The sequence below is a fragment of the Lynx canadensis genome, chromosome A3 (genome assembly GCF_007474595.2).
Source record: "Lynx canadensis isolate LIC74 chromosome A3, mLynCan4.pri.v2, whole genome shotgun sequence".
In the NCBI taxonomy this organism is placed as follows: domain Eukaryota; kingdom Metazoa; phylum Chordata; class Mammalia; order Carnivora; family Felidae; genus Lynx; species Lynx canadensis.
Genome location: NC_044305.1, coordinates 45,764,687 through 45,791,881, shown reverse-complemented (window position 1 = coordinate 45,791,881; position 27,195 = coordinate 45,764,687). Strand labels below are relative to the sequence as shown.

Genomic DNA, 27,195 nt, shown 5'->3' with positions numbered 1-27,195 from the left:
CACAAAGGGCACCAAACCATCTGCTTTAAGGCCCAACTGGGGCTCTTCTACAAGCACCAACGCAGGGAGAGGGAGTAGAGGCAGGAAGGGGGAGGGAAGGACACAATCTTCACAGTACTACTAATATTTATATTCTTGAACTGAGCTTAGTTGGTCTCTTTATCTATTTGACAAGTAGCAATATAGCCACAACACCGTGTTTTCAAAATGACATGACAAATCAACATCCTTAAAAGCCCTGAAAATTATCATAGGCCCCCAAAGTAGTATAATTCATAAAATCAGTTTAAAATAAAAAAATTCATAAAATATGTTTGCCTTTATCCCATTTAAAAAGATTTTAATATTATATAATAAATAGTCTTACAGTCTTACAAAAAGGGAGAAATTCACTTAATACAACTTGGGCCAAATCCCCACTTCTCACATACTGCCTCATTTCGTTTCACTTTCTGGAACTCTACCAATTATTAGTCCATTTGCATCAACTATATTCTATTCAAGGGGAAATACTCCTGGCATTGTGGGGTGTGTGGGCAATATGCTTCCCCAGAACACCTTTCTCCTAAGACTTACATGTGGTCAGTCAGTGGAGGTAAAGATCTGCTACCTGAGTGGGGCAGAGTCCAGCCTTCCTAAGGCTACCACTGGATACCAAGATGAAATGAAGAGGAGGAAAGGAATGGGAAGACAGCACGGCAAACATTCCCTACTCTGAATCTCTGCTTACTGTACAGCTTGCTGAGGTAAGTGGTGTCACTGGCTGGAGTTTCAAAGATTGATGCCTGCATTCAGCTTTGGACTCAGGGTGACTCCCAATGGTGCTCCCATCTTTCCCAACTGTAGCTACATGATCTGCTCTTCTGTGCCATCACAGATTGTTTTCTAAAGGCATTCCTTATCCATTTTAAAATGCTTTCAATATAAAAGTATGGATTCTCCCTTTCAAATTCCTCCCTCTCACATTTGGCTATATCATCAAATCAATAATTAAGTAAAAAAGCATCAATGTGAAAATAAAAGGAAAACTTCTATTATTTCCTTTTTTCTATTGGGAAGGCAAAATTCCCTGCTTTGTCCATCACTTTTACTTTCTCTGTAAAATCTCTGAACAGCAAAGAGATTTACAATGTTTATAATAATTACTTTTTGAATGTTAAGTATTCTACTTGAATACTAAGAAAGAAAAAAAAAAAACTGTAGTGCTGTAGCTAAAACGTGCTATTGTTTGAGCACATCTACTTCCAGATCTTGGTTTCTAAATACCCTTCCCCACTAAAAGGAACCACAGCTCCTTGGAAAAGAGGCTAATTCCATGTCTGAGGCAGCGGTGTACAAAGTAAACCTGGAACATGTTGTGCCCCAAAGCAAAGAAGGCTCAGGATTAATGAGGTCAGGCCAAAAGGACACAGAAGCCAATTTGAAGAGACACTCCCAAGCAAAATTTGGAGAAATACAAACAACAAAAATAATAACTACAGTAATTGATAATATACTAAGTAAAAATTCGTAAGTATAATGTGATATTTAAAAAAAGAGAAAGAGGAGAGAAAAGAAAGAAAGCTCTTCTTTATAGAACAATTTAAGCTAATAAAGAGGAAGATTAAATTAGAAAATCCCTATTCCACAACCTCCACCACACTGATTCAAGCATCACTAACAGATCCTAAAACTACTAAGTAAAAGGCTATTTAGAAACAAGATATTCCCAAAATGTCAAACTATCACTCCACAGATTATATGCTCAGTTGCAAATGGAAAAAAAGGTCCTTATAAGAGAGATCTAGAGCTTGCCATCTTAAGCAATGCATCAAACTCAACCTCACTCAGGTCAGACCACCTGACATCACGACTCATAAGCCTCCTGATGGGACACAGTAGGATGTATGTAACCTCAGCTGTGATTATTTAAATTTAACCAATTAAAATTAACAAAATTAAAAGTTCAGTCCTTAGTGTCACAGCCACATTTTAAGTGCTCAGTAGTCATGTGTGGCTAGTGGCTACTAAATTAGCACCAGTATAGATCGGGAACATTTCTATCACTACAGAAAGTTCTATTGGGCAGTGCTGGTCTAATCCAAATTTCCAGTTAAATTATGCCTCAAAGAAATAACCAAATTCTGAATGTGAGTCATTACACAGGCAACTAAATTGCCTTCTTCAAAAAGCCAGTGTCATGAAAAAAAAAAAAAAAAAAAAAAAGGAAGAGTGGTAGGACACTAAATTTGATTTAGAGACCAAAAAACCAAAATAGCAAATGTAATGTGAACCCTAGTTGGCTCCTGGTCTGGAAAAATAAAGAAAATTTTGGGAGGAACTGGGGAAATTTAAATATCAGATAGATATTAAGTGGTATTATGAAATCATTATTAATTTTCTTGGGTGTGATAATAGTAGTGTGATTATGTAGGAGACTGTCTGTGTTCTTAGGAGATCCACACTTAAGTATTTAGGGGAGAACTGTTATGGTGTCCACAGCATACTTTCAACAGCTCAGGAAAAAATGTACACACACACACACACACACACACACACACACACACAAAGCAAATATACCAAAATATTTACAACTACTGTATCTGGGTACAGAATATGTAAGTTATCTTAGTCCATTCAGGCTGCTATAACAAAATATCCCTGACTGGGTGGCTTTTAAACATCAGAAATGTACTGCTCACAATTCTGGAGGCTGGAAAGTCCAAAATCAAGGTACCAGTGCGGTCACCTTCTGGTGAGGGCCTCTTTCCTCATTCAGAGCCAGTACCTTCTCACTGCATCCTCACCTGGTAGAAGTGCTCCAGAGCCTGTTTTAGAAGGCACTAATCTCATCCATGAGAGCTCCACCCTCATGACACAAGCCCCTCTCAAAGGCCCCTGGTATGAACACCATCACATTTGGTTAGGATTTGGTTAGGGTTAGGATTTCAAGATACAAATTTCAAGACACAAACATTCAGACCACTGCATAGTATTTTCATTTTCCTGTGTACCTGAAATAAAGCCTCAGTGGGGGAAATTGCTAGAGGAAAAAAAAAAGTAATTAAAGGCAACTTCTTCTATAACCAGTATTTTGTTGGGTTAACATGAGCAACAACCCTTGGCCAGCACAACTGCTTAGAGAAAAAAGGCCTAGCCCTCCTCACTGGGCATAATCTGTGGAGGAGAAGGTTGCCCAGCACCTTAAAGGAACGAGATGCCATGGAGCGCCTGGGTGGCGCAGTCGGTTAAGCGTCCGACTTCAGCCAGGTCACGATCTCGCGGTCTGTGAGTTCGAGCCCCGCGTCAGGCTCTGGGCTGATGGCTCGGAGCCTGGAGCCTGTTTCCGATTCTGTGTCTCCCTCTCTCTCTGCCCCACCCCCGTTCATGCTCTGTCTCTCTCTGTCCCAAAAATAAATAAAAAAAACGTTGAAAAAAAGAAAAAAAAAAAAAAAGGAACGAGATGCCATAATTCAGAGAGGGCTGCAGAAAGCAGTTGCTCTGGGTCACACAGATGAGGAGTATGAAGGTGAATTCCGTGGGGCCAGTTCTACCCTCAGTGTTTCCCAACACACTGCCTGATAGGAACAGAGGAGCCCAGGGAAAAAACCCGTTAAAGAAGGAAACGGTCTCTGGAGAGAACCCTAATGCTGCTCAAATTCAGTCATGAAGCCACCAAATACCACGTGCCACGTAGTGACTAGTGCCCATGTCTGTTACAAGTTAATTATTTGTGCAGCATAACAAAGTACAGATATTCCATTAATTCCTCAACTAAAGTAGAATCTAAGAAAATTCAATTTCAAGTTCCCTGATCAAAATTTGGCCACATGGTAAATCACAGAGAAAATGAGCAATTCTCTTATGGATGAACAACTAATGACCACCACTGATCTGAAACTTAGTGCTTGTTACTTCCTTCCAATTTTAGCAAAAGAAAGAGAAATAAAGAGAAATATAGTGAAAAACAAGATGTTACCTTCAGTTCCTGAAGCTTCTCTGTATTTGTAGTAAAGTGTCCAACATGAGCTTGGACATGCTCAAATCGCTTTAAATATTCTCGGTTTCGAGTATGAGCCTTCTTTTCTGATTCACATATTTCCTTCAGGTATCTCTTTAGTTTCACATACTTCAGCTTAACTCTAGAAAAATAAAAGCAGATTTGTAAATTATGCAGTTAGACACTAACAAATCAAAGAAAGAGATTTTTCTCAAACAAAATTGTTAATGAGACAATGTTTTCTGAGATACTTTACCTAACTAAACACTGAAAGCTAAAGAGCAGAATGTACACATATTTTTAGAAGAAATTAATGCAACATCACTGAATATCACATCCAGGCATAACTCTCCTGAGAAATATATACAAGACTACATTATAACATTCACACAATAAAGATTTATATGGATTTCTTTCTCAATATTAAATGTGGTTTCAAGAGCGGTGGCTATGTGGCCATGGTCGGATGAATAGTCCATTAGCATTCTTTTTATGGCAGACAATTTCAGAACTATCTGCTCATATGGAAATAGAATCAAACTATAAACCACAATCCATAAACATTGAGAAATTCTAAAATTTAAAATACCCAAAAAGTTCTCCTTTAGATAATATTAAAAATTTATCAGGAACTGCAACAACCTACTATATTTTAAAATATTTTATGATAATATATAGGCTGTGACTCTACTCAAATTGTGAACAAAACCTTTAGAGACTCTCATCCAAAGTGTAAAACAAAAGGCACACATTGGGGTGCTTGGGTGGCTCAGTCAGTTGAGCGCCCAACTCTTGATTTTGACTCAGGTCATGATCCCGAGATCGATGAGATTGAGCCCCGTGTCGGGCTCCACCCTGGGCGTGGAGCCTGCTAAAGATTCTCTCTCTGTCTCCCTCTGCCCCTCTCCCCTGCTCCAAGGTACTTTCTCTCAAAAAATGAATGAGTGAATGAATGAATGAATAATGAATAAACAAATAAATGAAAAGGCACACTATATGGCTCAAGTTGTGCAGCCCACTCTTCCCACAGAACCAACCCTGCATGTTCTAGCTCTTTCTTCTTCACAAATTTTATATCATAAGAGTACGTGATATGAAGCATTTCTATTGTTAGTTCAATAAAATAATTCAACATTTTTATTAAGTATTTAATAATTCAAGTATATATTTTAATTCAAGTATAGTTAACACACTATGTAATATTAGTTTCAGGAGTATAATTCTATACATTACTCAGTGCTCACAATTTTCATGTTCTTCTATCAAGGAAAACTAAGATGAAAAGCACAAAAAAGTTCACCCTCAAAAACAGATTCGCAAACATGCTGCAGATATTAAAAATTAATCAGCAACTACTGGCACAAAAACAGACACTCATATCAATGGAACAGAATAGAGAACCCAGAAATGGACCCACAAACGTATGGCCAACTAATCTTTGACAAAGCAGGAAAGAATATCCAATGGAATAAAGACAGTCTCTTCAGCAAGTGGTGCTGGGAAAACTGGACAATGACATGCAGAAAAATGAACCTGGACCACTTTCTTACACCAGACACAAAAATAAACTCAAAATGGGTGAAAGACCTCAATGTAAGACAGGAAGCCATCAAAATCCTCAAGGAGAAAGCAGGCAAAAACTTCTTTCAACTTGGCCGCAGCAACTTCTTACTCAACATGTCGCTGGAGGCAAGAGAAACTAAAGCAAAATGAAATATTGGGACCTCATCAAAACAAAAAACTTCTGCACAGCGAAGGAAACAATCAGCAAAACTAAAAGGCAACCAATGGAATGGGAGGAGATACTTGCAAATGACATATCAGACAGAGGTTAGTATCCAAAATCTATAAAGAACTTCTCAAACTCAACAAATAGTCCAGTGAAGAAATGGGCAAAACACATGAATAGATACTTCTCCAAAGAAGACATCCAGATGGCCAACCGACACATGAAAAAATGCTCAATGTCACTCATCATCAGGGAAATACAAATCAAAACCACAATGAGATACCACCTTGCACCTGTCAGAATGTCTAACATTAATGCCATTAATGCTAACATTAATGCATTAATGGCTAACATTAATGTTGGCAAGGATGTGGAGAAAGGATCTTTTTTGCATTGCTAGTGAGAATGCAAACTGGTGCAGCCACTCTGGAAAACAGTATGGAGGTTCCTCAAAAAATTAAAAATAGAACTACCCTATGACCCAGCAATTGCACTAGTAGGCATTTATCTGAGGGATACAGGTATGGTGCTTTGAAGCACCCCAATGTTTATAGCAGCACTATCGACAATAGCCTAAGTACGGAAAGAGCCCAATGTCCATTGATGGATGAATGGATAAAAAAATGTATGTATGTGTGTGTGTATACACACACACACACACACACACACACACACACACACACACACACTGAAGTATTACTCGGCAATCAAAAAGAATGAAATCTTGTCATTTGCAACTACGTGGATGGAACTAGAGGGTATTATGCTAAGCAAAATTAGTCAGAGAAAGACAAATATTATATGACTTCACTCATATGAGGACTTTAAGATACAAAACAGATGAATATAAGGGAAAGGAAGCAAAAATAATATAAAAACAGGGAGGGAGACAAAACATAAGAGACTCTTAAATATGGAGAACAGAGGTTTACTGGAGGGGTTGTGGGAGGGGGGATGGGCTAAATGGGTAAGGGGCATTAAGGGAACTACACCTAAATCATTGTTGCACTATATGCTAACTAACTTAGATGTAAATTTAAAAAATAAAATAAATTTTAAAAAAAGAAATAAGGAAATGGAAAAAAATTCATCAGCAATAGACTAAGGTCTATTTCAAGAAATTCTTTATCATGCTAATAATTTTGTGCTTTTGACCTTGGTTGGCTGTCCCCATTTTTCCTTCTGAAACAAAAAAAACTTAAAACTGGTTTTATTGTTGCCCATGTCTGCCACTTTCGACGCTGAGCGACAATAATGGAGGTGGAACCTAACATACTGTCTTCCACATGCAGGCACCTGGTGAAGTTGCTGGTGGTGGCCAGTGTCCAGCTGGAGTACATACAATAGTAACCATGCCTTCTCCACCCAAAGTCTAGTTTCATTCCTGCCCACATGAACCTTCAAAGCTCACCACTTCAGTCACCCACCCACTCGTGCAGTCATTCATATGTGCAGTACTGTGAATAGGAAAGCCACTCACTAGTCAACAGGGAAAACAAAAAATTAGATGAGTCCAATGCAGTGTGATAAATGCTACGAGGGAAAACTGCCAAGGACTCTTACAGAGTGGGCAATCTGACCCAGTTGAAGGGGCCAGGAAGGCCTTCCCAACAGAAATTAATTTTTAGTTTAGACATGAAGGGTGGGTGAGAATTAAACCCAAAACTGGGGAAAGCAAGGGTGAGAAGATGAGGGGAAACACTCAGGGGAAATAGCATGTTGGAAAGCTTAAGGGCAATAATTAAGAAGAATAACAGTAATACTGATTTTAAAAATAGCAACAAATAATAAATTATTGACTCTCACACAGGGCCAGATACTGCTTTAAGGCTCTGTTAAGTCCTCATAGCTACCATTATCCCAATTTGACAGATAAAGGAATGGAGGTACAGAATGTTGAAGTAATTATCCTAATGGCACATGGCTAACTGCTGGTGGGGCTCAGACTGAACAGAAGTCCCTGGTAACAAAACCCACCTGCTTACATGATACTACGAAAGTCCTTGTCATGCTTCAGACACTGAAGATTCTGTGTAACATGTTAGTGGAGGCTGGTGAAAGAGGATGATGATGAAAATGAACCAGGGGAAGATAATGGAGGGTCTGGTAAGCTGTTGTTCTGGATACTTCTCAGGCCCTCCTTACATCCTCCTGGCCCAGCATTTCCTCTCCAGCCATGGTAGCACCTGGTATCTTGCTTTTCCAGGGCTGCTTCTCTGTGTTTGCAGCATGGATGTGAGAAGGAGTTAACACCTCCCTGGTGGCCCTGTCCAGTGTGGGATTACGGATAGGTAAATGGCCCCCCTTCCTTCTCTTGAGTGAACACTTGTGAGGAGCAGAGAAGCAATCTACATGGCTCCTCTGAAGATATAAAAGGATGGAGCCCCAGGTGCCCACAGCAGTGACCAGCTCCTATTTCATTCTTCCCAGCCCTGCTTGCCAGTTTTATGTGACCACTTCCTAAAATAAACTACCATCTACATACAAACCCTTATCTCAGACTCTGCCTTCTCAGGGGGAAACCAGGTTGAAACAGCCATGTTAGACAGTTTGGATTTTATCCTGTTGGGCAGTCAAAGAAAGGATATTTTTTAGCCAATCATACCCGCTGTCTTCTAGGAAACAAGAGGGGAACAGACTCAGCAAACTGACAGCTTGCTAAAAGTCTCCAGTCTCTTCTCACCTCCCCCTTCCCATCACCATTATGCCAGGAAGCCGCCCCCAAACAGGCTGCAGGAAAAGTCTACACTCCATTGGCCACCCTCTTAGCTGCAATCTAGAAAAATGGCAGCTGCCACAGATGCTCTCAGACTTGGGCCCACTTCTGAGGCCATGGCATCCATAACACTGCTATTCCTTACACTATTTTACTGGCTTCTTGTCTCTTCTAGAACCACTGGGGACATATCAATGTCCACCATGACTGGTATCCTTGGAAATACACTCAATCCTACACCAAAGAATAATTTTGCATAGGAGGAAATAAATGGACCTGATGGGTGATTTGGTTTTAAATCTCTCTTCTGGATGAGGTGTTTTCATTTCTCACTCATCTTATGATGTGGCTAAATCACAAAATTAATGCTATCATAGCCAGAAATTTTTCATATGAATAATATTGGAGGTAATACCACACATTTGGCTTAAGGATGAAGTTCAATTTACATAAAATAGAATTAAAAATATTAAAAGTTGGCTCTTCAGATTAAGTAACCTGGAAAGGACAACATTTATATTATCCATTGCTCATAATAATTTTCACAGGCATTGTCAAATATCCATGAACAAATGAGACATCACGTAACCCTGCCTTTCAACAGTTTGTTGAAAGGTCAGCTATAGTCATTATGCCTTAATCATTACACAGGCTCAATGTGTTTAAATTGTGATCAAAAAGGTAAAGACTATGATGCATCTTATTCCTCAGACATTTAAGCAAAATAGATTCTGAAATACCACGAATACCAAATAGCGAAAATAAAATCATCTTACACAAAATTTAGCCAAATTTATTCCTACATTTGATAGTGATTATATTAAATTTCAGTATTTACTTGAAATGATTACATATTAGACATAAGAGAATGGTAAAAGTACTGCAATTATGGTATCTGTAACATACATTAGGGTTACACTTTTTTGATTAACATATGCCAATTGGTTTAAAAACTATTCCCACTATCACATCTTACCTGCATACATCAGACTGATTATATTCATAAAGTTTCTTTTCCAGGTCCAGTCTCTTTTTTTCACTATAAAATAGAAAGAAAACACTTTATGAATAAATTACACTGATAAGTAATAAGCAGCTGGATTTAGAACATGATCTCTTTTGAAATTACACCTTTGTGAGAATGCATCTCTGGACTCTCTAAGAAGCAGAAAATGCCAGCTGATTGAAACTCAAGTCACAAAAACATTTGGTAGTCACCGTGGGAGTCTAGAAAGCAAAATGATACCAATATGAAGCAAAAAGAACAAGATTTTCAAAGTAAATGGGGGAAATGCACTAAGAAAAGACTGGAAGGTAGATTCATTCATTCAATAAGAATTTCTTGAGTACCATGATGAGCCAGGCACTGTTCTAGTCCTGAAGACTAACATGGGGAACAAGACAACCAAGGCCTCTGCTGTCAAGCAGCTGACATTCTAGTCCTCACCTGGACCACTGTTTTAATGTTTATTTATTTATTTTGAGAGAGAGAGAGAGAGAGAGACAGACAGACAGACAGACAGAAGGGGAGGGGCAGAGAGAGAGAGGGGAAAAAGAGAATCCCAAGCAGGCTTTGCACTGTCAGCATGGAGCCAAATGCAGGGCTTGAACCCACGAACCATGAAATCATGACCTAGGCCAAAACCGAGTTGGAGGCTTAACCACTGAGCCACCCAAGTGCCCTGAATTTGTTTTTGTATTTTTTTTTTTTTTGAGAGAGAGAGAAGTGGGGAAGGACAGACAATAAGAAACATGAATACAGAAAATATAATATGGCCAGATTTCTCTGGACAGTGGCATATGCATGATAGGGGTCCCGCCAGGTCAAGACACCACACTTCCACAAATCCACCTTGGACTGAAGACTGGTGGCTTGCTCTACTCCCAACCAGACTTGGGTAGAGCCAAGTCTCTGAAAAGTAGGCCCAACCCCATTCAAATTTAATAAAGATCAAGTCCCCTAACACAATTACTTCAAATTTGGAGGAATTTCTTTCTATATCTTTGTAACATCATGATCTGTCACTGACTGCCATTCCATGGAGCTACTCCACTAAAGATTTATTAGCTTGTGTTGTTCAGGTGACTGCTGGCAGTAAGCTAGAGGACAGACCTTACCCTGCACACCTATATGCCCAAGCCTGATAAGAGGGAAGGGAAACTGGGCAGCAGACGAGGTGGCAATAGCCAAAGCCAAGGGGCTACGGGGTAAAGCTGCTGAACAGGACTAGCCATCCCAATCCCAGAAAGAGCCCTTGGGGGGTTTGACCATGGGGGGTTCTGTTCTACCACCAACATACCAGCTTCCACTGAAGCCAAATTGCTAATCTAAATTAATACTAACTAAAGGCCAAGAGAGAAATCACATAATGTCTGCAAGAAAAATGCCAAGAAAAAAAAAAAAAAAGACTGAATCAAAGACATATCCAAACAGAAGGCGACCTCAGGTGGCCTGCTAAGGGAAAGGGGCTGAGCCCACATTCCATTTTGGAACTCTTAATTATTAGTTTCCGTTTTCCTTCAGATATATTTTCCTTTCTAAAAAAAAAAAAAATCTCAAAAGTTACTCTGTTAGTTGCATTATAAGTAAATTTCTTTGCTTAGCATAATCTAGAATGGAAACTACCATTTAACCAAATTCTGTTAATGGGAAAATGGGGTCCAAAATCCAAATACTGAATCTTGGCTTGGGCAACCCAATTTATCTTTTTTTTTTTAATGTTTATTTATTTTTGAGAGAGAGACAAAGCATGAGTGGGGGAGGAGCAGAGAGAGAGAGGGAGACACAGAATCCAAAGAAGACTCCAGGCTCTGAGCTGTCAGCACAGAGCCCAAGGTGGGGCTCAAACCCACAAACCATGAGATCATGACCTGAGCCGAAATTGGACGCTTAACCGACTGAGCCACCCAGGTACCCCACAATCTATTCCTTAATTGGGGTATGCCCATGCCTAAAAAGGAAAAAAAAGATTACAAGGAAAAAATTCATAGAGACACCATTTTTTTAAGTAGTAGCTCCACACAGATCTTTACTTTCTCATCTTCTAAGAGTGAACTTAGAAAAGAAATGAAGGAAATATGGTATAATTGCTTCCATGTTAGAAATTTTTATTAGTCGCTTTTTCCTCTTCTAAGATTTCATGTTCAACACTTAGCTCATATAGAATGAATGGCTGGACAGTCAGCTAGCTGTCGCTAAATTACAAAGACAGAAAGACCCTAAGTGTATCTATGACCTTGTGCCCCTGATGTCATGCTTCATTTCTATGCTATTCTTGTCAAAAAACGTGATCAGAGTCTGGTCATGAGGAACCATCAGATGGACCCAGCTTGAGGATCACCCTCTGGAATGAAAGTTGTACTCTATGAAACTTTCAGGAACACAAGACAGGGAATGACTGAGGAATAGCTCCGGACTGGGGCTGGGGAGACTAAAGAGACATGGCAACATGGGTGCACAGATGGGAGCCTGGACCATTAAAGGAAAAACACAGCCTTGGGACAGTTGGCAAAATGGACACATGGTGAAATTTTATTGGAGTCTGGGTACTGGTATCAATCAGTGTTGATTTTCTTACTGGGAGAGTTATAGGGTAATCACGTAAGGGAGCATTCCCTTTTTGGAAATACACACAATTTTTAGGAGTAATGGGGCATCATTTCTGTAGTTCTCAAATGGTTCAGAAAAGACTAATAATTTAAACAGGTTGATAGACAAAATAGAAAAAAATGGAATTCAATGTTAAGAGTTGGGGAATCTGGGTGAGGGGAATACTAGACACTTGCAACTTTTTTTGTAAGCTTGAATTTAATTCAAAATAATTTTGAGGTGCCTGGGTGGCTCAGTCAGTTAAGCGTCCGACATCAGCTCAGGTCATGATCTCACAGTTCAGGGGTTCAAGACCCACATCAGGCTCTGTGCTGAGAGCACAGAGCCTGGAGCCTGCTTTGGATTCTGTGTCTCCCTCTTTCTCTCTGCCTCTCTCTCTCTCTCTCAAAAATAAATAAACATTAAAAAAATTAAAAATAAAAATAATTTTAAAAATTCACCTATGACCTCTAGTGAAAAAGGACCACAGCCTTTTTGGGAATCCGTCACCTTCTGTGCATCAAGTTCTTTTTAATCACAAAGATAAAACTACTTTGTTCCTGCTCTGTCTTTAGTACATACAGACATCTGCAGGTCACACTTCTCTATTATGACACTTCATATGGTGAAAAATCGCAAACACTTCCCGGCCTTCCGCTCCAGACAACCTAATGCTAATCTCATTAACTCTTAATCACAGGCCCTTTCCCCAACCTCCTCACCACACTGCAGAGCTTCAGAATGCTGTCCTTCATTTCTAGTTTAAATTTAAGATGTAAAACAAAACATTTGCCTCAATAAAAAGCCACAGAGGGACGCCTGGGTGGCTCAGTCAGTTAAGCATCTGACTACGGCTCAGGTCATGATCTCATGGTTTGCGGGTTTGCGCCCGTGTCGGGCTCTGTGCTGACAGCTCAGAGCCGGAAGCCTGCTTCGGATTCTGTGTCCCTTTCTCTCTGCCCCTCCCCCTCTTTTGCTCTTTCTCTTTCAAAAACAAATAAACATTAAAAAAATTTTTTTTTTAAGCCAGAGAAAGGTTTACAGGGAGGATCTCTTGCAACCCTTACACACTAAATCTTTATTTCAGAATATCTGAAACACCAGCCCTGGGATGTGTATCCATAGCCTATGGTTTCCGTCACCTGCTCCCCTCACCTGGACCATTGTTTTAATGTTTGTTTATTTTGAGAGAGAGAGAGAGAGAGCGCGCGCAGGGGAGGGGCAGAGAGAGAGGGGAAAGAGAGAATCCCAAGCAGGCTCTGCACTGTCAGCACAGAGCCCAATGCAGGGCTTGAACCCATGAACCATGAGATCATGACCTAGGCCAAAACCGAGTTGGAGGCTTAACCACTGAGCAACCCAGGTGCTCTGTTTTTTGTTTTTGTTTTTGTTTTTTTGAGAGAGAGAGCTCACACAGGAGGGGAGGGGCAGAGGGAGAGAATCCTAAGCAGGCTGCAGGTTCAGCACAGAGCCCCAAGATGGAGCTTGATACCACAACTGTGAGATCATGACCTGAGCCAAAATCAAGAGTTAGATGCTCAATCAGCTGAGCCACCCAGGTGCCCCTGGACCATTCAAAGGTTAACACAGCTGGGTGGTCTTTACAGCAGAGCCACATGGTTCCCTTTTCTCCTTTTAAGCCACTTGTTATTCTGTTTTTGCCTCAACACCAACTTCAGCTTTACTCAACTAATATCTTAGAATCAATTTCTGGACTATTATGATATCTCACTCTGAATCAATACTGGCATTGAAAGAACTGGGGCTAGTTAATGGGCCTTTTAAAGGGATGTTTTTATATAATTATAAGAGTCAATTCCACTCACATGTTTCTACCGTGCTTGTGGCACTACACACACGGTAACGAGTCACTCCAGCAGGCTCTTTAAGATTCCATGATTGATTTCACCACAGTGCAGAGAAAACACCATATACAAAGAGGAAAAAATTAAGACTATATAAGTACACCTACATGTGACTACAGCTGAGACAATCTGGGCTAGAAATATACCACTTACAAGAGAAAGGCCCAGTTATTAGACCAGATAACACCACAATGTCCCAGCTCTAAGAAGGCCAGAAAAGGGCAAGTTTTTTTTTTTGTTTTTTTTTAATCTCACACCTCCAGGAAATTTCTGGACTGATAAAGCAGCTGTGATGATCCAGGGATGTAGATTTTAAAAGGACTCTGAAGTTTTACAATCCTTGCAGTCACTGAAATTGGTTAAAAACCAAAACTAAAAGCAAGTACACTCAAACAGTCAAATAGGATACAAACAATGATATTCATTACTTGTTGCTTTGCAAAACTACAGATTCCTTTTTTTTAATGTTTATTTATTTTTCAGAGAGAGAGACAGAGAGCGCATGGGGGAGGGGCAGAGAGAGAGGGAGACACAGAATCTGAAGCAGGCTCCAGGCTCTGAGCTGTCAGCACAGAGCCCAATGCAGGACTTGAACTCACAGATCACGAGATCATGACCTGAGCCATAGTCAGATGCTTACCTGACTGAGCTACCCAGGCACCCTGCAAAACTAGATTTCAACTTTTTTAGTATGAAGCTAGTTACTAGAGAAAAAAAAACAAAAACCTATGGTCTTACCTTACATATAATTCAATGCTCTTCATTTCTGGTGAAGAACTAAGGTTCAAAGAAGCTGAACAAACTACTCAAGGTCACACAACTGTTCCTAGAGTAGAAACCAACTTTCCACATGTCTACTGCAGTTTCTCTGTATCCAAAGTTATTTGCCTCTGTGCTTACTATGCATTGGAGATAGTTATGGACTTTTAAAATGAAATATGAATACACACTGCAACAGATTTGTACTAACTAAAAAAATAAATTTAAAACCTCCAAATGCAGAACCGTGAATAGGCTATAAAATCTGACTTGAATTCCTTATATAATTTCAACAGCCTCACCTTGCTTAACAGTTAAAACATTAAGTGTTAAACATAAAGTGAGTACTAATCATTACAGTTATTATACCATAAGGACTATAAGCAGCCAGGTGTTCCTAGCATGGAAGCAAAAATGATAACTCACAATGAACTTAGTTCAAAAAGAATGCCATTTGAACCAGTAACATTTTAAAATTAGAAGCTGGGCTAAGAGGGGTGCCCGGGTGGCTCAGCTGGTTAAGCGTGCTGACAGCTCAGAGTCTGCTTCAGATTCTGTGTCCCCCACTCTGTCTCTTAAATATAAACATTAAAAAAAAAAGAAGTTGGGCTAAGAGGTAACGAAAGGCCTTAGATAACTAAGCTATTCTTCTAGCAAAACAGAGTCAAAAAGCACTTTGGGTGCACTAATGTGCAGACCAGTGTCTTGTCTTTTAACTATAAGGTGTGTGCAAACATTTAATACTGTCTTTGAAATATCATACTGTTCACTTTTCCTGGTTGACTAAAAATGGTCATGATTTAGTGACAATGGGTGGCTACAGTGTTGTATATAAAACATTCATAACATCTGGACCCTGGATGGTTGACTTTGGGATTTCTACCATTCACTCAACAAACATTTGTCAAGCTCCTCCTCCACCTCAGCTACTCTATTATCAGCTAAAGATCCAGCTAGATATGGTTCCTGTCCTCTTGGAATTCTGCATCTCAGCAAGGAGCCACTTGTCTACAGTGCTACAAAAATACAGAGATCACATAATTTAGAGAATGGGTTGATCGATACTTGCCACATGGAAGGCACTGCAGGAAGTGATTTTTTTTTTTAAGTTGGAGGTGAGGAGGTCCCCAGAGTGGGTGAGTGGCACTATGTCAGAAAGAAAAATAGGATATAGAAAAGGACTGAGGGATAAAATATGGTGAGGACAATTATGGAGGCCTGTTGTGGATGCTCTATAAATATTTGACAAGAATTAAATCTAGGATAAGATGAATATAATTCCTTTTCATAACCACTTACTCCTGCCTTTACATGTAATTATTGTTGTCATTTTAGAATTGTCACACACAAAGCTCTCCTCTTCACTGAAATGATTTTGTAACTTTTAACATTCATTAAACGCTTTGTTTATCAAGTGATCCAAATATCTATTTCCTTTCTTGTCAACTAATGAGATTTCCAACTCCAATTAATTTAGCAGCTAAATAATAGTTCCAACAACTTATCTTTTATGTTTGTATTTATAGTAAATTGCTTTATAATTTTCTCTCTGTGCTCTCAGATCTAGCTGTTTTCAGTGGCTCTCATCTTTCATGTCTTAATCAAAGTATGATGAACCCTCTGGAAGCTGGACTTCTGCTGTAAATTTCACCTCTGCTGGAAATCTGGCCAGCCCTCGTTCCTCCCCAAAATGTTTCCTGCATTTAAATGTTTCCTGCATATGTTTCTCACACACACACACACACACACACACTCCCCGCCTGCGTTCCTGGACTTGTCATCATTGATGCAGTGCAGCTGTCAGGGTGGGATGACAATTTGAAGAGAGACAGGGGAGGAGGCGTGTAGAAGGGGAGTAGAGAAATTCACAAGGCGTGATTGAGAGTGACAGGCAGGAGAACTCCACTCTCACTTCTAGGCACATGCAGTGATGCGGCCGCATCTTCCGGCAGAGACCTCCAATAAAGGCAGTGGGCCACGGTATTTGGTAAACTTTATCCTCCAGGCCCCACCAGGACCTTGGGGCGGGGGAGGGGGGCGGCGTCGCGGGCGGACCCGGGCCCTGGGAAACACGGCGCGGGGAGTGGCAGGGAACAGGGGTTAGGGCACCAGCTAACCCTCGGCCGGGCCCACTCCTCGCCCCCGCCCCGGGTAGGCCGTACCTGTCCCGCAGCCCGTGCTGGAGGCGGCCCAGCCTCTCGTAGTAGTCGGGGCTCGCCAGAGGCGCTGAGGATGAGAAGGCCGGGTGCATGCTACCGCCGCCGCGCTCGCTGTGCAACGCCAAGGGACTGTCGGGTGGCTGGGTTGTCCCAGGCGACGGCCCCACCATGCACCGCGGATAAACAGGGCCCAGGCCGCCGCACAGGGGGGCGGGGCGGAGGCCTGCAGGGGCGGGGCGCCGTGGATGGGCGGGACAGAGGGCCGCGGGGGGGGCGGGACGGCGTGGAGGGGCGGGGGAGGGGCGGGGGAGGCGGCGGGGGAGGAGGCGGAGCCTCTTGTAAGGCTGCGCAGGTCGTCTCCGAAGGGACTGGCGGATGCTCGCTCAGTGCTTGTGTCCAGGCAGGACGCGGCTTGGCCGAGGTGCCCTGGCCTCTCCGCCCGAAGTCTGCAGTCTCCCTTTCCTCTCACCCTTCAGAATTCTCCTGAGACAGACCGTAGCCCACCCCGAGGCAAGGAGCCCCTGTAAGGGACAAGTGAGAAGTGGGCCTGACTACTAACCCCCCACCTTGATAGAGGCTGGGAGGGTGGGGGCACCGCTGGGCGGGAGCACTTCACTTGATCTTTTTTTTTTTTAATATTTATTTATTTTTGAGAGAACGCGTGCGCGCGCATGAGTGGGGGAGGGGCGGACAGAGGCGGACAGAGGATTCACAGCGGGCTCTGCACTGACAGCGAAGAGCTCCATACGCGGGTGGAACTCACAAACCCTGAGATCATGGCCTGAGCCCAAGCCGGATGCTTAACCAACTGAGCCACCCAGGCGCCTCTCACTTGATCATTTTTGCCTTTGGCATCAGACTGCATGAATTTTCCCAAAGCTCATTCTCTCTTTCCTCCCCCAGCTGTCCCTCCCTTCTTTCAGGATTTCTGAGTTCCAGGCACTGTGGTAAACTTGTTTTCCTACCACACTTAAAAGCAGAAAAAAACACTACAAAAAAAGACAAAACCCAAAATACTAAGCAACTGCTCTCAGCCCTGACAGTAGAACAACCCATTGCTTGAAAGTCCATGCTGACCAAGGTTGTGGTTAATGCTGGTGACATTACTGGTTGGTGAAGAGGGAAAAGTTGCTAACTAGGTGCTCATGAAGCAGGCATTTGTTTGTGTAGACCAAGCTCGGTGTACAAACGCCCTGGTGAATCCTTCCTCATGGATTCTGGACCCAGACTCCTGGGCTTGAATCTCCTCTTCCTCTGCGCAGCTGTGTGACTGCTGGCAAGTTACCCTCTTGATGCCCAGATTTCTTCTTGTAAAACAGGGAGGCTATTAGTGCAGGATCCACCTATGCTACTGTTATAATAATTAATTAATGTGTGTGATGTTTATAAGAGGGCCCCACACATAGCAAGTTTTTATCATCATCATCATCATCATCATCATCATCATCATCATCATCATCTTGGGGGATAAGCTTCCTGCAGAAAAACAAACATATTTAAACCCACAGTGCAGAAGAAAAGGAACTACTACAGTATAGAGTTTCTTTACTCTCTTATTCTTCACTTGGCTTCTTTTCTTAGTCATTAATTTCACTTATTCTTAGGTGTGACTTAAGCTAGAAAATTGATCATTAGTAAGACAGATGGGCCACTTAAAGGTTGGCAATATAAAATTATGATGTTACTCAGCCTTCTCTTTGTATTTGCCAAGTCTAGGGCAAGAGTACATGGAGGCCTGTGTACTGTCTCTTGAAGTATTAATTATAACTCATGATGACAGGTTATAGATAAACTATATTCTCTCCTCCAACCTTGACCAATGTACCTTCATAAGAATCTGGAAAGTCACAGGGGAATTTAGTTCTGTGACTCATTCCCCAACTTACCCTCTTATTTATCACCCCCAGGCTCAGTCCTGCACTGTGAGGGGCTCCCCGTACAGGCAGTAATGTGTCTCCTTCACTCCAGTCCACAAGTCCCAGATCTATCGTCATTCCAACCTTAGTCTCTTCTTGGCCATGCATCAAGCCTGATGGTGACCACACCAGTGATAGTCACCCTCACAGGAAGGATCCAAGAAAGAGGTCTTTAAAGGCCTTGGAAAGTTAGGCCCCTTTGAACAAAGAATGTTGGTGTTGTAGGGACCTGAAATGTGTTCTGGAAGGGTGTGTGTATGTGTGATCTTCAGGCAAGCATGTACCCTGGCCTTGGGGCCTCTTTGCTTTGTATGGAGTAGCATGGCCAAAAAAGAGCCAGAACAGCCTATGTAATACACAGAAGCTGGGGCAGGGGCCCTCTTACCTGGGTCTAAGAGTAGTACTAACATTCCATTTTTTAGTTGTTGTATGAAATCATTACACCAAATTGATTCTATGGTCATGTACAAACGTTTATTTTGCTGATTTCAGCACAAACTACATTTTGCCACCACTCGGGAAAAAAAATGCATATTTTTAGCATATTTTATTTAGGTTCACTCTCACCCAGGTAAGTTTTTAGAGGGAAAATATTCCTCTATTAACATAACTAATTATTTTCAGCAAATATACAGAGTAAGCAGATGAAGCAGTCACTTAGCATCTCAAATTTTTATTAGGTCATTTTAGGGAAGCCTAAAATTAAATGTAATTAAACAGTAAATAGATATTTCAAAATAATTACAATTTGCATTTTATGGTTGGATTTATTAATGACATATGACAAATCTAGATGCAGGACCTCCTTTATTAACAATAGCACATAGCAAACTAAGTGAATATTTCTAGAGTATTTATGCCAAAATTATGCATTCTAAATGGTGACACTTTTAATAAAATGCAGTGTTCTTCACTTTGAATATTTAATTTGCTGGAGCACTGTCTTTTAATATTGTTCTTAAATCCCTTTACATTAGCAGAGGTGATTTCTGTAAGCAGCTCTACTTTTACTTACCTGGCCTAGAGGCCAGCAAGTCTGCCTAGGTGGGCAAGGCTTCCTATAAGCTACACAATGTCTTAGGTGGAAGTTAGAGAGAATCTAGTCACCCCTTTATTTTTTAGAGGAAGAAAAGGATTCAGGGCAGGTAAGGGACTTGGCCAAGGTCACACAGCTGGCAATCTGTGTTATACCAGTGAATTGTTCTAAATACGGGTCTCCCGGAGCCCCACTAAGCAAACAGCAAGGAAAGCCAGTGTGTCAGTCCTGTAGTCATGGATCTTAGGGTGACCCAAATGAAACTGCTGCTTTTGTAAGCTCAAAAGCAGATTAACAAATAGAAAATTGGTTTTGGAAATACGTTGAAATTAGAATTGGACAATTTAAAGTTTACGTTTTTAAATGCCCTTTTAAAAATGGATCCTGTATATTTGAGTCAATAACTGTTTGAATATTATGTTTGTTTGCTAGGGCCGCCATGCTAAAGTACCCCACATGGGTACTTTAAACAACAAAATTTTATTGTGTCACAGTTCTGGAAGCCATAAGTCTGAGATCAAGGTGTCAGCAGGGTTGGTTCCTTCTGAGAGCTGTGAGGGGGGATCTGTTCCATGCCTCTCACCAAGCTTCCAGGGGTTTGCTGGCAATCTTTGCCATTCCTTGGCTCATAGATGTATCACCCCAATCTACCTTCATGTTCACATAGTGCTCTCCCTGTGGACACGCACATCTCTGAATGTCTCCTTTTATAAGGACACTAGTCATACTGGATTAGGAACCCACCTTCCTCCAGTATGACCTCATCTTAACTAATTACATCTGCAATGACCTTAGTTCCAAGTAAGGTCACACTCTGAGGTATTGGAAGTTAGGACATCAACATGTGAATTTGGGTGGGAGTTGGGGGAGAAGCAACTAAACCTACCACAAACAGGAGCATGGAAAAGTATTTCATTATTTGCAATCACTATGCAAATATTAGACCTTGTGTCCTATGCTATGAGAAAATTCAGTTTGTGAGAAAAGATGACTCCAAAGTGGAAAGTAAGAGAAAAAAAAGAAGAGAAGGTAGGAGAAAAGACTATCACATACATGTGTGGATGCAACCCCTCCAGCCACTGAACATTTACACTGATGTAAGCATTTATTGCCTCGTTTAAACCCCGTGAGTGAGGGTTCTTTGAGGGCTCCACACATTTAAACAACAGGCCTAAGATTATGCTGCCAGTGTCTTCTTGGCCAGCTAGCAGTAAGTAGTGCTAGAATTCCAACACAAACCTTTTCCAATTCCAAAGTCTTTTCTTAACCTCCATTCTACATGGCCTTGAAACTCACCATTTTCTATTCATCAATACCTACTGATATTTTTTATTTTCCAGTATTAGATGTGTAAAATATAATGTATGCAGGAGGGTTTTCACATATACATGGTTCATTTGTTTGGGGGAATAGTAATTATATACTGACATAGAATGCATTTTTCTACATGCTGTGATATAGCGCTATGTGTTCACCATTCTGTTCATTTTCCTCTATGGCACTACATTTCTCATCCTTTCTAGCAGTTTAGATGGGTCTACATGATGGAGTCTGGCCAATGAAATGTGAACAGAAATGATGCAGTCACTTCTAGGCATGGCCTGCAAATATACTATACTCTCTTCCCCAGTTTTCATTCATTGGCTGCCTACATGCAGAGATTCCAATGGAGAACTCTGTGGCTCTGAAAGAAGAGAGAATTCCTGAAAAAAGCACAGGATGTGACTTGGGCAAGCAATCAGCCTTTATTGTGTTAAGCCATTGATATTTGGGGGTTGTTTGTTTCAGCAGCTGGCATTACTTAGCCTGATTAATACACAAGCATTCCACAGAACACTTACACAAGTGCATCAAAATGCCTTTCCACAACATTCTCAAACAGGATTTACATGACTATCCAGATGGTCGAGGAGACACCAAACCTGGAACTCAGAGATTGAGGGTCAATATCTGAGGAAGAAGCACCTAGAGTAGCTCTATTAAATGAGACTTTCAGCAATGATGTAAATGGTCTATTTGGTGCTGTCCAATATGGTAGCCACTAGCTACATGTGACTGTTGAGCAATTGAATATGGCTAGTGCAAATGAGGAATTGAATTTTTTATTTCATTTAATTTTAATTAATTAAAATTTAAATTTTATAGGACATGTGTATCTAGTGGCTACTATGTTGGACAGTGCAGATCTAGAGATAAAGTGGAAAGATGGATAAGCACAGTGAGTTAAGGGGAGATTATAAGTTACCAGGAGGTAGAAAGGTAGGAGCTAGAATGTGAGATGCCATCCTTGGTGGGAGGTAATGGTGGTCAGCAAGGGAGGTGTGATCAGTAATTTTATGTGTCAAGTTGGCTAGGCCATGATGCCCAGTTGTTTGGTCAAATACCAGTCTAGATGTTGCTGTGAAAATATTTTTATGATTTAAATCAGTAGATTTTGATTGAAGCAAATTGTTTTCCGTCATATGGATGGGCCTCATTCAATCAGTTGAAGACCTTATGAGAAAAGACTGAGGTCCCCAGAAAAAAGAATCCTGCCTCCGGATTGCCTTTAGATTCAAGACTGTAACATCAATTTCTGCTGAAATGTCTAGACTGCAGGTCTGCCCTATAGACTTTGGACTTGCTTGCCCCTACAATTGTGTATGCCAGTTCCTTAAAATCTATCAATCTCTCCCTCTCTTCAGATTCTCTCTCTCTCTCTCTGTCTCTCTCTCTCTATCATCTATCTTATCTATCTATCTATCTATCTATCTATCTATCTATATCTCTCTATCTGTCATCTGTCTTACCTACCTACCTACCTACCTACCTGTCTTACAGGTTCTGTTTCTCTGGAGAACCCTGGCTTATACAGGATAGCATGAGGTTACTAAGCGAATTTTGCTCAAAGGCATTTATAACAGCTAATTTGAAACAATAAGAATTGGGTGCAAATTCCAATAAATAAAGTGAAAACATAGTTTTCCTCATTTTATTTCATATCATGTAAGCCACCAACTAATGTGCGGGTTTCTAAAATACACAATTTCTGTGATAGCTAAATAACAGCCAAAAATAGAATAACAGAGCATTGAAATGGATCTAGCTAGAGACTTCTAAAACGAGATGGGTTCACTTCATCTCACAGCTCTTGCATACCCATGATTTCCATGGAAGTCCTTGAATTTGTGCTTCCATGAGCCCTCCAGGACTATCCCTTTGTTGACAAAGAGGAATCCCCAGAGGCGATAGATTTACAGCACCAAATCTTTCTTTGCATGTACTCTTTTCTCCCTGTAGGACTGGATGGTGGCTTGGTGCTGCCCTGCACCCAGGGACTGCTCTGTAGCTGTGGCTCCCTGGGTGCATGAGTAGCAGCCCTGCCTCCCTAGGTGTTGACGTCATGCGTGAACAATCTTTGAATGCTGAGATTCTCCTTAAAAATCATTTGGTGGATTTTATAATTGTTTGCCACTTGGATGCACTTCTCATCAGGGTTCAACAAGTACTCCTAACGACAAGGATTGGAAACAAAAGGATGCTCTGGGCTTGCTCTTACAACTCACAGACAGGTTGAAACCAAATGGTTTTGCATAATAAATACCATTTAATTTGCCAGCTATGTAGTTTATATTTATAAGGTGACAGGATGAAGAATGTTCCACTTCTCATCATCTGCAATTATCTGTAGCATGTGTCTTTGTAGAAATGTTGACTTCATTCATTCCTGGGGCACTTGGATGGTGGCTGCCACACAGAGCACCCTCCCTGCTCCAACAAACACTTGCCATCATGTCCTAGAGAAGTGGTAGAATACAGAGGTTAAGAATTTTGGCTCAGGTCCCCCTCTGCATAGTATACCTTCTCTTACAAACTATGCAAACTTGGGCAGATTACTTAAACTTGCAGTGCCTCAAATTCTTCAGGCTTGTTGAGCAGATTGAGTGTGGTAACCTGTGTGATGCACTTGAACCATGTCTGATAGAATTAACCCTCAATAAACATAAGTTAGCATCACTTCTTCAGCAGGCAAGAAGAATATCCCTTTGTGAGATGGAGAGAGCCATCAGAGGTTAGGGCCCACGTTCTGCTTCTTCCTAATTGTCTGTCTTGCAAAGACATTTCCCAAGTTTTCTCTCCATTATCCTTCATCAATCCTCACATGCCCACTGAGAGGGGTTGAGTCACCTGAACTTATCACCAAGGACTCAGTATGTGGTGTTCAGTTGGGAACCTCAACCATGGTTCAGTTTCACTCCTTTTGTGTTAGCCCTTGAAGATGAGGAATCCTAGCTTACCATCTCTCAAGAATAGAAGTCAAGGGCACGGGATGGGGTATGTCAAAAGATCACATACTTTAACATCTGGAGACCTGAGTTCAAATCCTAAACTTTCATCATACCATCTGTGTGACTCTGAGCACATGTCTTAACATCTTGAATGCTTCATTTTGCTAGTTTCAGACTTGAGGGTAATGACATTTTTTAATGGAGTTACTGTGAGGTGTGAATAAGGTACCATTTGAGAGGCTCTTAGCACAGAACTGGCCCATAGAAAACATTCAATAAACAAATGGAGATTAGTAAATGGTCAGTATGGAGGTTAGCTTCCAATGTCTCCCTGAGGACAAGGAGAATTCCTAATTTCTTAGGACTTTTATTTAATTTTATTTTTTAAGTTTATTTATTTTGAGAGAGAGAGCAAAACATGGGAGGGGCAGAGAGAGAGGGAGAGAGAGAATCCCAAGCAGGCTCCATGCGGGGCCTGACCCCACAACCATGAGATCATGACCTGAGCCAAAATCATGAGTCAGTGCTTAACCAACTGAGCCACCTAGGCACCCCAATTTCTTAGAACTTTTAAATGTAATCAAAGAGGATGGCAACTGGTTCATTTTGTTAATGGTTGTGTGTACACACACATGCACCAATAAATATCATCAAATAGCTACCATTAATGGAGCTTTACTTTGTTCCTAGCTCTTTATAAGTATTGCCCCCATTTTCCAGATGAAAAATCTGGGGCACATCAAGGTACACAATCCAGCTGAGGCCACACAGCTCATAAGAGGAGGAGTGGTATTATAACCTACACAATGTAGCACAGAGCCCAGACTCTCAACCACTCTGTTCTACTTCTCACAATGACAAGTATTTGTTCATCAGGGAAAATGAGGCATGAGAGGTAATACATGACCAGGGCAGACCACTGTTGCTGGAGCAGAAGTTGGAGTGGGCCTGTGGAGGTGTGATGGAGGTGTTGTGTCTCCCCAGTGGTAGACTTTCTTAGGCTAGACTCAACCTGGAATCTTGGCAGCTATTTAAATAATACATTGGGAATATTTTAAAACCATGTTTCATTATCACAACTCAATTGTAAGTCTTCTGCAGGGAGGAAGACCGGCATATATTTCTTTGGTGTTCTTTAGCTTAGCTGCAGGACTAAAACCCAGCAAGAAGATTATCCCCAAATACCAACTGATGGGCAGAAGCAGCAACAAGAAGCATTTTTAAAAAATTGCAGTATAGTTCACATATTATAAAATTCACCTCTTTAAACCATACAATTCAGTAGTTTTTAGTATATTCTCAAAGTTATGTAAACATCACTGCTCTGTAATTACAGAATATTTTTATCACCCCCAGAGGAAACCCTATAACCATTAGCAGTTCTCTTCATTCCCCTGGACCTCTAGTCCCTAACAACTGCTAGTCTACTTTTGGTCTCTACTGATTTGCCTATTCTGGAAATTTCATATAAATATAGTACATAGCCTTGTGTCTGAAGAAGCCATTATTTTTTATTTTTATTTTTATTTGACTTCTATTTATTTAAAAAAAATTTTTTAATGTTTATTTATTTCTGAGAGAGAGACAGAGCATGAGTGGGGGAGAGGCAGAGAGAGAGGGAGACACAGAATCCAAAGCAGGCTCCAGGCTCTGAGCTATCAGCACAGAGCCCGACGCGGGGCTCGAACTCACAAACTGTGAGATCATGACCTGAGCTGAAGTCGGTCGCTCAACCGACTGAGCCACCCAGGCACCCCTATTTTTATTTGACTTTTAATACATTTTATTAATTTATTTAAAAATTTTTTAAAATTTAAATCCAAGTTAGTTAACATAAAATGTAATAATGATCTCAGGAATAGAATTTCATGATTCATCACTTACATATAACACCCAGTGCTCATCCCAACAAGTGTCCTCCTTAATGCCCCTTGCCCATTTAGCCCATCCCCCACCCAACACCCCTCCAGCAACCCTCAGTTTTTTCTCTGTATTTAAGAGTCTCTTATGGTTTGCCTCCCTCTCTATTTTTATCTTATTTTTGCTTCCTTTCCCATATGTTCATCTGTTTTGTTTCTTAAACTCCACATATGAGTAAAATCATATATTTGTCTTTCTCTGACTTATTTCGCTTAGCATAATACACTCTAGTTCCATCCATGTAGTTGCAAATGGCAAGATTCCATTCTTTTCAATTGCCAAGTAATATTCCACTTTATGTATATATACCACATCTTCTTTATCCATTCATCAGTCAATGGACATTTGAAGAAGCCATTATTTTTTAAATGTGATAGGACGGTCAATATGGAGGTTAGCTTACATAATGACCCTTGCCTTTGTTTGCTGGGGCTGCCATAACAAAGCAGACGGATGGCTTAAATGAGAGATATTTATTATCTCAAAGTTCTGGAGGCTGAAAGTCCAAGACCAAGGTTTCAGCAGGGTTGATTTCTTCTGAGGCCTCTCTCCTTGTCTTGCAGCTGGCCACCTTCTCCCGAGTGTCTTCATATGGTTTTCCCTCTGTACTTGCCCATGTCCTAATCTCATTTCATTAGACCATCAGTTATATTGGATTAGTCCCACACTAGTGACCTCATTTTAATTTAACTACCTCTTTTTAAAATATTTATTTATATTTTTCGAGAGAGAGAGACAGAGAGACAGAGCGCACGCAGGGAAGGGAAAGAGAGAGACGGAGACACCATCCAAAGCAGGTTCCAGGCTCTGAGCTGTCAGCATAGAGCCTGACGTGGAGCTCAACCTCATGAACTATGAGATCATGACCTGAGCTGAAGTTGGACACTTAACCAACTGAACCACCCAGGACCCCTAGTTTAATTATTGTTTTAAAGTGCCTATCTCCAAATAAAGTCACATTTTGAAGTGCTAGGGGTTAGGGCTTCAACATATGTATTTTGGGGGGAACACAATTCAACCAATAGCAGCCCCTCAATGTTCCTTTCCACCAGGAGTTCATGCCCTTGTATATTACTCTTCCACGTTGAATAGAGGCTAACTCATGTGATGGTGATAACATCCAAGGATGGCTCTCTTTGTGAGGACACCTGAGCAGTCCTTAGGAAGGGGCCATTAGGAGAGTAACTGAGGCTTCTTGCTAAAAGCCAGTACCAACTTAATGGTCATGTATGTGAGTGGGAGTGGATCCTCTAGCCCTA

General features: G+C 41.1%; 1 protein-coding gene across 1 annotated transcript in view; it reads right to left on the bottom strand.

Moving 5' to 3' along the window:
• Positions 1-17,002, bottom strand: part of KIZ (kizuna centrosomal protein) — a 143,999-nt gene extending 126,997 nt beyond the window's left edge. Inside the window, exons 1-3 of the mRNA XM_030310207.2 lie at positions 16,800-17,002; positions 9,401-9,463; positions 3,959-4,121 (exon numbers count right to left, since the gene is read on the bottom strand). Coding sequence (XP_030166067.2) covers positions 3,959-4,121; positions 9,401-9,463; positions 16,800-16,966 — 393 coding nt within the window. The 5' untranslated portion in view covers positions 16,967-17,002. The remainder of the gene's footprint in view (positions 1-3,958; positions 4,122-9,400; positions 9,464-16,799) is intronic.
• Between the last annotated feature and the right edge of the window lie 10,193 nt (positions 17,003-27,195).